The sequence below is a fragment of the Stenella coeruleoalba genome (assembly GCF_951394435.1).
Source record: "Stenella coeruleoalba genome assembly, chromosome: 15".
NCBI lineage: Eukaryota > Metazoa > Chordata > Mammalia > Artiodactyla > Delphinidae > Stenella > Stenella coeruleoalba.
This window is the reverse complement of record NC_137161.1, coordinates 61,525,246-61,536,472: the sequence shown is the minus strand read 5'-3', so window position 1 is coordinate 61,536,472 and position 11,227 is coordinate 61,525,246. Positions and strand designations below refer to the sequence as shown.

Sequence of the window (11,227 nt, the reverse complement as noted above, 5' to 3'; positions counted from 1 at the left end):
AGGCAGTATGTGTAATGTACAGACGCTGGGGTCAGGGTGCTTGGATCCAACCTAGATTGGCACTGTGAAATGGAGATAATAATGATCTCTACATCACAAGGCTGTTGTACCATAAAATGGAATAGCAGCAACTGATCTATTATTATCATTATTACCTAACAAGTCATAATTGTGGCCTGACACGAAGAAAGTGGCTGAGCCAGTTGTCTCAAAGTCGTTTCCGTCTAGAATTCTGCGGTAAGGTCTGAGACAAATACCTCAGCTCTGATCAGCGCCTTTTCAGAGTAGCGGTCACTGGTCAGGAGTCCAATAGCTGAAACCCGCGAAGCCCTGAGCACCTAGGAAACCACCAAAGCTGCGCGTGCGCGGGGGCGCTCGGTCGCCCCGCCTCTCCGTGGTGAATGGCCTGTTCCATTCCTGAGGAATGGCGATAGCGGGGAGAACTTGGAACACTAGGCCCGGAAGTAGAGGTGCGTTACCAGTATTTCCAGCATTTTGCTACATGAGTGACCCCTTGTAATTATTATACTTCTACTCTGACACCAGGACAGGCTTCTGAAGAGAGTTTGGAACGGCTCCACCATCCATTCTCCCCCTCTCATCTGGAAACATTTGGGCTGGCCGGCGTGACGGCCTTGTACGGAAGCCTGGAGGGCCCCGCCCACCCACGGCCCCGCCCACCCCATGGGCCCCGCCTCCCCGTGGGCCCCGCCTCCCCCGCCTTCCCGAGCCCCGCTTTCCACTCCCCGCTGCGCAGCCAGGAAGTTCCTTCTCTTCTCCGCCCCGCCGGCCGCGGGCGAGCGGGACGTCAGCGCTGCCAGCGTGGAAACGGCGGCGGAGCTCGGGAGGCGGAAGTAGTGCCCGGGATCGCCGGGCCTCCATCGGGCTCCACCGGCCGCCTTAGCCATGGACGCGCCCCTGGAGAAGGTCCGTACCGGGGGTGGATGCGGAGCGGCGGCCCGAGGCCCCCGCCTGCGGGGCGCCTGTTTCCCGGTCGCGAGCTGCCATTGTGACCGGGGAGGGGGCCGGGGGCTAACGGGCCCGCCTGAGGAGGCCTGGTCGCGAGGGCGTCCGGCCCGTCGCTCGAGGCTGGGGCCTGGTCACGTCACGGGGCCGGGGGTCTCTGGGGTCCCCGTGGGCCAGGAGAGGCTGGGCCGGGTTCTGCCCGGGGCCGCGAACGACCCGGAGCCCAGTCGGGGGCCGCGGGGCCGACCTTGGGGCCTGCGAGAGCTCGGCTCACCCTCTCGGATGACAGAGCTAACAACTTGCGGCCGCAGAAGCTCCTGGAATGAAGCCCCAGTTGTTTCGGAGCCAATTGGAAACCTGTAGGTTGTCTGTGGGCTCCAAGTTAGGAAGGGAGATGTGCAAGCAGTAATTTGCCATCTTCAGCGAGCCTAGGAATCACCTGGGGCCCTTGGTAAAAATCCAGATTTTCAGCCCTCGGGTCGGAACCTTGGGGGACGGGACCGGGATCTGTGGGTTTAACGAGGTCCTCACGTGATTCTGATGCAGTAGTTTGAAAGACCCCTGAGGTCCAGAAAGGGGCGGGGCTTCTGTAGATTGTGAATTTCGTCTTTGGGAATGCTGCTGCTCCACAACTTTCTGGCTCCCCCTTTCCGTGGCGAGGGGGGACCCTGAGGTCAGTCGGAAATCCGCTGGTAGCAGGGTTTTACTCTGATTTCCTCTTAGGGAAACAGCAGCGTGATGTACCTGGCTGACCGCTCTGGCATGTGAAATGGATTCTAATTGTCCCGGATTTAGAACTAGTAAATGAGAACCAGTGCTTGGATTTCTTCACGGATACCTACTTTCAGACCCTGACTTTCTGCCCTCCCTCAAAGTCCTTCTTTCTTTACAAGCTTGGGAGTCCGCTTGTCCAGACCCGGTTTTTCATATATGTGGAATTCAGGAGCAATGCTAGTGTTTCAAGACTGCTTTATTTTAATTTTGAACTGGCAGAAGTAACATATTTTGTCATTTTTTCAATGCAGCAGCTGCTGTGGATTTGTTCACTTGTCACTGGAGAGTTAAAGGGAGTAATTGTACAAGTTGAGCCAGATGTCTTCATGTGCACACAGTGGTATAGCCTACGCCTCCGTTGTTTCTCATATATTGGGTGGAAGGAATCAAGAAAGGACAAAGATAATATGTTTTTCTTACACCGCCTCTGTGGTGAATGTTACATGTTTTTCTGTCTAGGAATAAAGTCTTCCCAGGCTTTTGATGAGCACAGTGTCTACCTTGTGGTACTTTGAGTTTCAGTCTAAATCAGTGATTCTCAACCACCAGGCTGTTTTGTTCCCCAGGGGATATTTGGCCAACGTTTGGATACACTTTTGATTGTCACAATCAGGCATTAGGAAGGGGCTGCTGGTACCTAGTGGGTAGAGGCCAGGGATGCTGCTAACATCTGACATTGCACAAGACAGACCCTGTACCAGAGAATTATCAGTAGTGCTGAGGCTGAGAGCCCCGGTCTACACCGTGTGTGGACCAGTAGTTGAATACAAACGCCTGTGGTTGAATACAAAATGATGCTAAAAATGTCCCTTCAGTGTTGTTTCCTTTCCAATTTCATAAAGAAGATGGGAGGGGCTTTGTGGCATTTCAGTTAGAAATCTAAAGAACTGGAGTGTTCTTTCCTCCAAGAATAGTTTGTTATAGGCAGGTCTGCAAAACAGAATGGGTTGGAATCCTGCTTCAAATATTATTTTTCTGGTATTTGATTACTAGATTACAGTGGTTGCTCCCTAAATGTTAATTGATGATAAAAGATCTTAAACTCTTCAAATGAAGATCTGAAGAGGTACTGAAACTCCAGCATGCTTAAGCCTGGCACATTCACAAAAATTGCAGGGATCTTTCAGGAATTCAGAATGTGTGGGCTGGAAGTCTCTGCCTTAGGCCAGTGTGTAAATTCTGAATGTAAGTTTTTCAGAACTAGTACTGTGTCTTATTTTTATATTCCCTGAAGCAAGACAGGGCTTTACTTGTAATGAACAATTTCTCTTGGTGCTAAGTGGGCAGAAAAGAAAAAGCATTGCTGTAATATGAATGTTGAAAATTTTGTGTTGTGAAAAACAGTTTGAATCAAAGTAAAACATTGAATTGTGTCCATTATTCTGGTTTCTTTGAGGAATAGACTGCTGGGTTAAATTCTACATTGCTAGTATAAATTTAAGAACTATTTGAGCAGTTCTGAATGATGCCATTTAAACTAATCCTTGCATAATTTAGACTGGCTACAGAAACCACAATGTTATTTGATACCCATCCTCTAAAATTTCAAGTAATCTCTCTCACTCTATAATGTAGTGTGCTATCATTGTTTAATAGAATCACTCAGTACATTTCCTTTGGTCCAAATATAATTTTGTACCCTTGCTTTTTCTTTAAGTAATATGTAGACATGCAGACCTGCGATGACAGAGCCATTTTCTTGCCTTGATTTGCTTTTCTTTCACAATATATGTTTTCTTTTTGTATTCAAAATTAGTGACATCCAGAGAAACTATAGATAGGTTAATTATAGGGACAAGGAATTCAAACTAGAAGAGTTGGCGCCTCAGCCCCCCCAATACTGTACGTCCAACTCATAAGGAACAAATCTCACAGTGTTTACTTATGTTAATATCCAAGTTTAAAAATGCCACAGGAAGTAATAACGCTGATGCTGAAGATTTTAATAAGGTACTCAACACACCTACATAACACCTGTTAGTAAAAACCTGCTACTTTAAACTTGTAGAACAGCCCAGATCTTTTCTTGCTGCTTGGAAAAATCTCATTCTTCCTGGGTATTATGTTTAGACAAGGTGTATAGCAGTTTGTTTTGCACTTTTTTTTTTTTCGGTACGCGGGCCTCTCACTGCTGTGGCCTCTCCCGTTGCGGAGCACAGGCTCCGGACGCGCAGGCTCAGCGGCCATGGCTCACGGGCCCAGCCGCTCTGCAGCATGTGGGATCCTCCCGGACCGGGGCACGAACCCGTGTCCCCTGCATCGGTAGGCAGACTCTCAACCACTGCGCCACCAGGGAAGCCCTGTTTTGCACTTTTAATTCCAACCTTGAGTAAACTTAGAGCAGATGTCTCAGCCTTGGCACCACTGACATTGGGCTGGATAATTCTCTATTGTAGGAGGCTGTCCTGTGTACTGTAGAATGTTTAGCAGCATCCCTGGCCTCCATCCACTAGATGCCAGTAGCATCCCCTCCCCACAGTGTGACAACCAAAAACATCTCCAGTTGAGGCAGTTGTCCCCTGGGGGTGAAAGGATCCCCTCTGAGAACCACTGACTTAGAGAATCTAGAGCTGCACTGTCCACCAGCCACATTTTTTTAAAATTTATTTAATTTATTATTTTTGGCGGCGTTGGGTCTTTGTTGCTGCGTGCAATCTTTCTCTAGTTGCGGCCAGTGGGGCTACTCTTCGTTGCGGTGCGCGGGCTTCTCACTGCAGTGGCTTCTCTTGTTGCAGGGCACAGGCTCTAGGTGCACAGGCTTCAGTAGTTGTGGTGCGTGGGCTTAGTAGTTGTGGCGCACGGGCTTAGTTGCTTTGTGGCATGTGAGATCTTCCTGGACCAGGGCTCGAACCCGTGTCCCCTGCATTGGCAGGCAGATTCTAAACCACTGCGCCACCATGGAAACCCCACCAGCCACATTTGGCTATTTAAATTTAAATGTAATTAATTAAAATTAAATAAATTTAATATTTAGTTCCTCAGTCACATTACCCACATTTCAAGTGTTCAACAGTCACAATGTGGTTTGTGGCTGCAGTACTGGGGCAGCACAGATAATAGAAATGTTCACCACAGAAAGTTCTATTGGGTAGTGCTATAGAGCGGGGCCAATTTATTTACTGTACCGTATATCTAATTCTTGTCTCTAAAAGAGGCAACCTCGACCCTGTTTCTGACCTAAATAATTACAACCAAACCCATTTTTTACTGTTGTACTCATCCTGAGCTAAGTTCCCCCCTACCACCTTGGACCTGATCTTGGAAAATTCTGTTACCACCTTACTGTTTATAAGGGGCAATAGGAGCTGCGTGGATGGAACATTGCTGATCATTACTGATAAGGACTACCAGAATTTCTATTCCTGCTCTTTACCTAAAAAGCTCATGTAAAGAACCCCTATTAGCCAAGCTTGAAATGACCAGTTTCTGTGATAAGCCTTTGTAGATCCCTCTCTTACCTAGAATAGAAGGACTTCTGTGAGGATATGATAGCCTATAATGTTACCGTTCATTTAAAGCTGATCTCTATATCATCATGATTGAGGATTTTGCATACAGGTGCATGGTGCCTAAGGCAGTAAATGATTATCAAATGCTGGGTGTCAGGGAAAGCGTGGCACAAAGTTCCTGATCCTAAAAATTTATGGCGTTGGTGGTTCTCAATTTATTCAAAATTTCAGCTGTAGTTAGTAGAGCTATTGGTGTCCCCAGTCCTGTGTGTTCCACCTTATCTAGAATTATGAGTTATAATTATAGATAGCAGTTGCTTGAGCTTAAAGTCATGTTTTCACCTGAAGCAGAAACCTGTTTTGACTTAAATTTTTTATTGCTGGTCAACTATGGTCAAAGCCCAGTGCTGAGTGCTGAGAAAGACACAAGGTGCATAAGACATGATCCCTGGGAGAGGTTACATTATAGTAAGGGGCATACAAGTTTAGGCAAAGCCTTGTATAGCAAAGAGGGGTAAAAAGAATCACAGGAATTAAGAAACAAAGGGCATCGAGTGAGTGACCAGGAAAGAGTATGTGGAAGAGATTCTTTAGGTAGAATATTTAGTTCAGAATCATGGCTTTTCTAGGTTTGTTTTAAATGTAAATATAATGTAGATTTTTACTTTATATTTGTGCCTAATGTTATTGCTGGTAGAACATAAGAGAAAGGAAGCCATTTTACCTTTTAAAGTTAGATATAAAAAATATGCCTCCAGTCACTTTGAAAATGTTTAAAAATTCCTTTCAGAAACTTATCTAGCTTAAATTAAATCCATTCCCTCCAAACAATAGTCAAGGGCCATAAAACTATTTTGAGTTTAATATTTTGTTTATTTAATTTCTGTTACTATTGCAGTAGTTTTTGTTTTTTGTGGCGAATGCTAAGTGTTTAGCTGCCTTAAGGTTAGTTAGTCCTTGAGGCCCAGCCTGGGGCCCTGTCCACTTTTTTTTCCCCCAGTGCCTGTGGAAAAGGCATTCTGAGGGCAAAGTAAACCTTTCTGAGATCTTTTTCCTATGAGCAGAAAAACAGAAACAGCAAAGTAAAGCCTTCAATTTGAAGGTGCAACTCAGGGACATTGAACATTTTGCTACAGTGAGATTTTCAGGAGCCTAGTGAGACTGAATTACTTATTAGACTGGACATTGTATTGGTGCAGTCATATGAAATTGTTGTTTTTGTCCCCTAGAAATATCTGAATATTGGCAGTTTCACACAGTTTACAGTTTTACAACAGTAAAGTTCTGAAGATACATAGAAGGAAGGAATTGATGGGTTCCTTTCCTTAGAATTATTATTTTTAAGATAAGGTTGGCAACATTAAACCTGCATAATTCCAATTCAGTTTTGGAAATAATGATATTGATAAGGGTAATGGATATCTTTATCTTTCTGAATTGATCCCCCAATAAGTCCTAGGAAACACCTTCTTTAAGAAGCATATCTTAATGACTTATTTTTTCCAGTGACTATAGCATGTTTTGCTTTAAGCAATTTTCTTTTTGTTCCAGAATAAGTATGTGATTCCAGATAAACTAGTAAACTTCTTAGAAATAGAGCTTGCCTGTTGTGGTATTTTTCCATCCGTGTAGTTATTGGCAAACACTCATAATAAAATGTCTAAATGAACTATATGTAAAATAGATAACTAATAAGGACTTTACTGTATAGCACAGGGAACTCTACTCAATACTCTGTAATGGCCTATATAGGAAAAGAATTTAAAAAAGAGTGGATATATGTATATGTATAGCTGATTCACTTTGCTATACACCTGAAACTAATACAACATTTTAAATCAACTATACTCCAATAAAAATTTTAAAAATAAAAAATAAAATAAAATGTCTAAGTGAATTGATTCTCTTGGAATACATTTTCTGAAATTTAGATTTCGATCCCTGGCCTTCCCATCATGTATCTTAAGGCAAGTAAATTGAATGCCCCTTTTTTCCTTCTGTGTACTTCTTTTTTTTTTTTAAACCGTTTTATTTATTTATGGCTGTGTTGGGTCTTCATTGCTGCACGCAGGCTTTCTTTAGTTGTGGTGAGGAGGGGCTACTCTTTGTTGCGGTGCATGGGCTTCTCATTGCGGTGGCTTCTCTTGTAGCAGAGCACAGGCCCTAGGCGCGAGGGCTTCAGTAGTTGTGGCACGCAGGCTCAGTAGTTGTGGCACACGGGCTTAGTTGCTCTGCAGCATGTGGGATTTTCCTGGAATGGAGCTCGAACCCATGTCCCCTGCATTGGCAGGCGGATTCTTAACCACTGCGCCACCAAGGAAGTCCCTGTGTACTTCTACTGATGCCAGGTTTGATCTGGTGTTACTAACTTTGCTGCCTCCTTATTGCTACCAGATTTTCCCCACTCTTTTGTATATTTTTGCCCCTTTTTTTCCCCTATATGTTCTTTTTTGCCTCTTTTCATGAGGAATTTGTAAGTTTAAATACTAACACCTCATGCAATATTTGCAAATCCCTTTTCAACTAAAATATTTTGCTTAATGAGCCAATAAGTACAGTATGTCTTCATGCTCTCACACACTCAAGCATAAAGTCCACACTCAAGCATAGTTAAAAATAAGATTTTCCAAGAGTATCCAATCCTTAAAAGACAAACATAGACGAAAGTGCCTTGTTCTTAATTAAATACTTTTCTGTTGGAACTACACAAAAGTATTTATAGATGTAGAAATTGAGGCTCCAATGAGTAAGTCAGGTTTGCAAGGTGCTATTATTACCTTGGAGAATCCCTACATTTTCTCTCATTGTTGACCCATAAGGAACAGCTCTGTTCCTGAAGCAGCTGCTGCTGTTCTTATTGCTTCTCTGAGATGTGTAGTATTTGGGGCACTTGTTTAGTGCTAGACAGCAGGCATCCTTTGTGTTTTCACCTGGGAGGAAAATATATGGTTTTTGGAAAGTTGATACTTGCATGCTTATCACTATCCAGGATTAACCTTGCTTAGAAAGCTGTGGAAGGCAAAAGAGTAGGTGAAATGTTAGAAACATCAATTCAGAGCTTTATCTGATAACGTCGATCAATTGAAGAAAGGTAGTGATTTGTTTTTTATTGAAGTAATAGTTGATTTATAGTGTTGTGGTAATTTCTGTGTAGTGATTTTTTTTTGTAAGTCTAATGCAAATGTTGGAAACTAGCATTTGTTAACATCAAGGCCTTCTATCTGGTACGATCAGCTAGTATTCTCACATGCTTTCTTTTTCTTCTGTCAATAGTCCTAGAACCCCCCAAAATGAACATTCCTCCCCTGAAAAAAGTTTATTGAAACATGGTGTTGTATACTTCTATTATTAATGAATGTTGTGATTTATATATTTTAAAATTACTCTTTAAACTTCCCCTTTTCTGGACGTTGCTTCTTTTTAAATGTATAGCTCTGCATTTTTCAAACAGCAGTTATTCATATACAATCTTTGCAAATTTTGTCACATCAGTTACCACTTGTACGGTTATTTGCTTAATATTCCTTTTCAATCGACTAAATCAATTCAACCTCCTTCTTTAAAATTGAGGAACAATTTATATACAATAAAAATATGCACTTTAATTATACAGTTTGAGTTTTGGCAGTTGTGTATAGTCATATAACCACCAGCATAATTAAGATATGGAACATTTCCATCTCCCTAAAAAGTTCCCTTGTGCCCCTTTGCAAGTGGATCCCAGATCTGCTTTCTGTCACTACAGCCCTTTTTTTTTTAAACTTAGATTTGTGCTAAACAGTAATGTTTATGAATTCAGGGCTTGAGGTATTATTTTTTCCTTAATTCATATGAAAGTAAATCATATAGTTTTTGGTCACACTTTGGTAGGCTGGTTTAACTGAAGAAAATGTATACAAGAGCTTGATTAAGCATTTGAAAGCTGAGAAAATTTTAAGTGACTGGAGAGCAGTAGTTCCCAGATCTTAGGCCCTAAGATTTTATTATTCTTCTGCTGTAGTTTCCACTTTTTTTTTTTTTTTTTTTTGCGGTACGCGGGCCTCTCACTGTTGTGGCCTATCCCGTTGCGAGCACAGGCTCCGGACGCACAGGCCCAGTGGCCATGGCTCACGGGCCCAGCCGCTCCGCGGCATGTGGGATCTTCCTGGCCCGGGGCACAAACCCGTGTCCCCTGCATCGGCAGGTGGACTCTCAACCACTGCGCCACCCGGGAAGCCCATGTAGTTTCCACTTTTGAAAGGTTATTATAAACAACTTCTCAGTTAATAAACTTTATTAACAAATGATTGTTCACTCCATTACTAATAACTGGATGTTAATTTTCAATAACATCCATTAAAATAGTGTGGGTTTTTTCCCCCCCAAACTGCAGGTTACATCCTTTATATGAGATGTCAAATCAATTTAGCAGGTCATGGCCAGCAGTTTTTTTTTTAATGAAGTAGAATAAAATGATAAATATAATGTATTCCGAATAATACGGGTAGGAATAGTACCAGTGTTACCTCATAACTAAGTTGATATAATTCTAGCCAAAAGCAAAAAATAAGTGATTTTTTTCATTAACCCATGTTGCCTTATTCCAAATAAATGTATAATTTCCTCCTGGCTTGAAAAATAGAGAATTACTTCCTGACCTCCTTTACTATTTTATCTTGCATTTGACTTTCAACTTTTTTCCTCCAACATTTAAATTGTGAGAATTTTAATGATATTTTACCATTACATATATACTATTTCTTCTTCTGATAGTGGCAGGATATTTTAATATTTAATACTTAATATCCCACACTGACTGAAAGTGATGGAAATCAACTAGTATAAAAATGATTGTTGAAAAGATGCTTATCAAAGGATGAATGGCGGGGCTTGTTTTACAAAATGAGCTGTCTAGTTCTGTGACAGTTATCATATGAACAGTTGAATGGTTCTCCTTAGGAGTTTTGAACTTGCTTTAAGCCATGCCATGCATCAATGTTAGACGTAATTGAAGCAAAAATACCGAATCCACTTCATTACACAGAATCAACATAGCTGAAATATAAGTTACAAATTTGCAATCTAATGACTAACAGTCTAATAATGGTTTCTGAATCTTCAGTAGTGAACACGTGGTAGTTTTGTAATTAGAAAGTGAATCTGTGGATATACACACTCCATAGGTGCACAGGCTTCAGTAGTTGCGGCACATGGGCTCCGTAGTTGTGGTTCGTGGGCTGTAGAGTACAGGCTCAGTAGTTGTGGCGCACGGGCCCAGTTGCTCCGTGGCATGTGGGATCTTCCCGGACCAGGGCTTGAACCCGAGTCCCCTGCATTGGCAGGCAGATTCTTAACCACTGCACCACCAGGGAAGTCCCAAGGATTATCTTTAAAATGAGACCTTACTTAGCTCTAATTATGGTTCTTGAGACAAGAGCTTTTTCAAAATGTGAGTTGCTTTGTTTACTTTTTTGATGAAATTGAGGAGCAGTATTGCCTAGTGGTCAAGAGCACTGGTTCTAGAGTAGTACAGACCTTGTTTTAAATTCTGGCTTCAAAACATACTAACTCTGTGCCTTTGGGTTAGCCAGGCAGTAATGCATGTAAAGGTGTTAATTAGATGATGCTTGAATATAGCAAGCAACTCAGTAAGTGTTAGTAATTATTAAGGATCACAAATCTTATTGAGCCCTTTTTCTGTGCCAGATCCTGTGTTAGATGCTAAGGGTTGAAAAAATATGACATTCTTCTGGGAACCTGGCATAGAATACTATTTTTTTTCTTCCCTCAATATTGTAAAACAGCCTCCTTCTAAATACCAAATAATGGACATCTTTATTCAACTTAATTTTCTCTCGTTTTGTGTCTGGCTGTTACCCTGCTATTATTTATTAACATTTATCACACAAGTACTCTGGCACTGTAACAGGTACTGAGGATACGAAATGCAAATAAGAAAGTAGTTGCTGCCCTTAGTAGAAGCTGATGGAGGCATGGTTTAAGGAACCAATTTATAAATATTTTTCTTCGAGCATTTCTTGACTTAAGGCCTAATATCC

At 42.1% G+C, this 11,227-nt stretch overlaps 1 protein-coding gene across 4 annotated transcripts in view; it reads left to right on the top strand.

Annotated features, from left to right (window-relative positions):
• Nucleotides 1-718: 718 nt before the first annotated feature.
• The window catches only part of PDXDC1 (pyridoxal dependent decarboxylase domain containing 1), a 50,126-nt gene continuing 39,617 nt past the window's right edge, over nt 719-11,227 (top strand). For 3 of the 4 annotated variants that reach the window (XR_013831499.1, XM_079944076.1, XM_079944077.1), the window contains exon 1: nt 760-927. Coding sequence is in view for 2 of the 4 variants with exons in the window: in XM_079944076.1 (XP_079800202.1) it covers nt 907-927 (21 nt within the window). In the remaining 2 variants the exon portion in view is untranslated. Of the gene's footprint in view, nt 928-11,227 lie in introns of all 4 variants that reach the window. The other variant, XM_079944078.1, reaches the window with a different exon arrangement.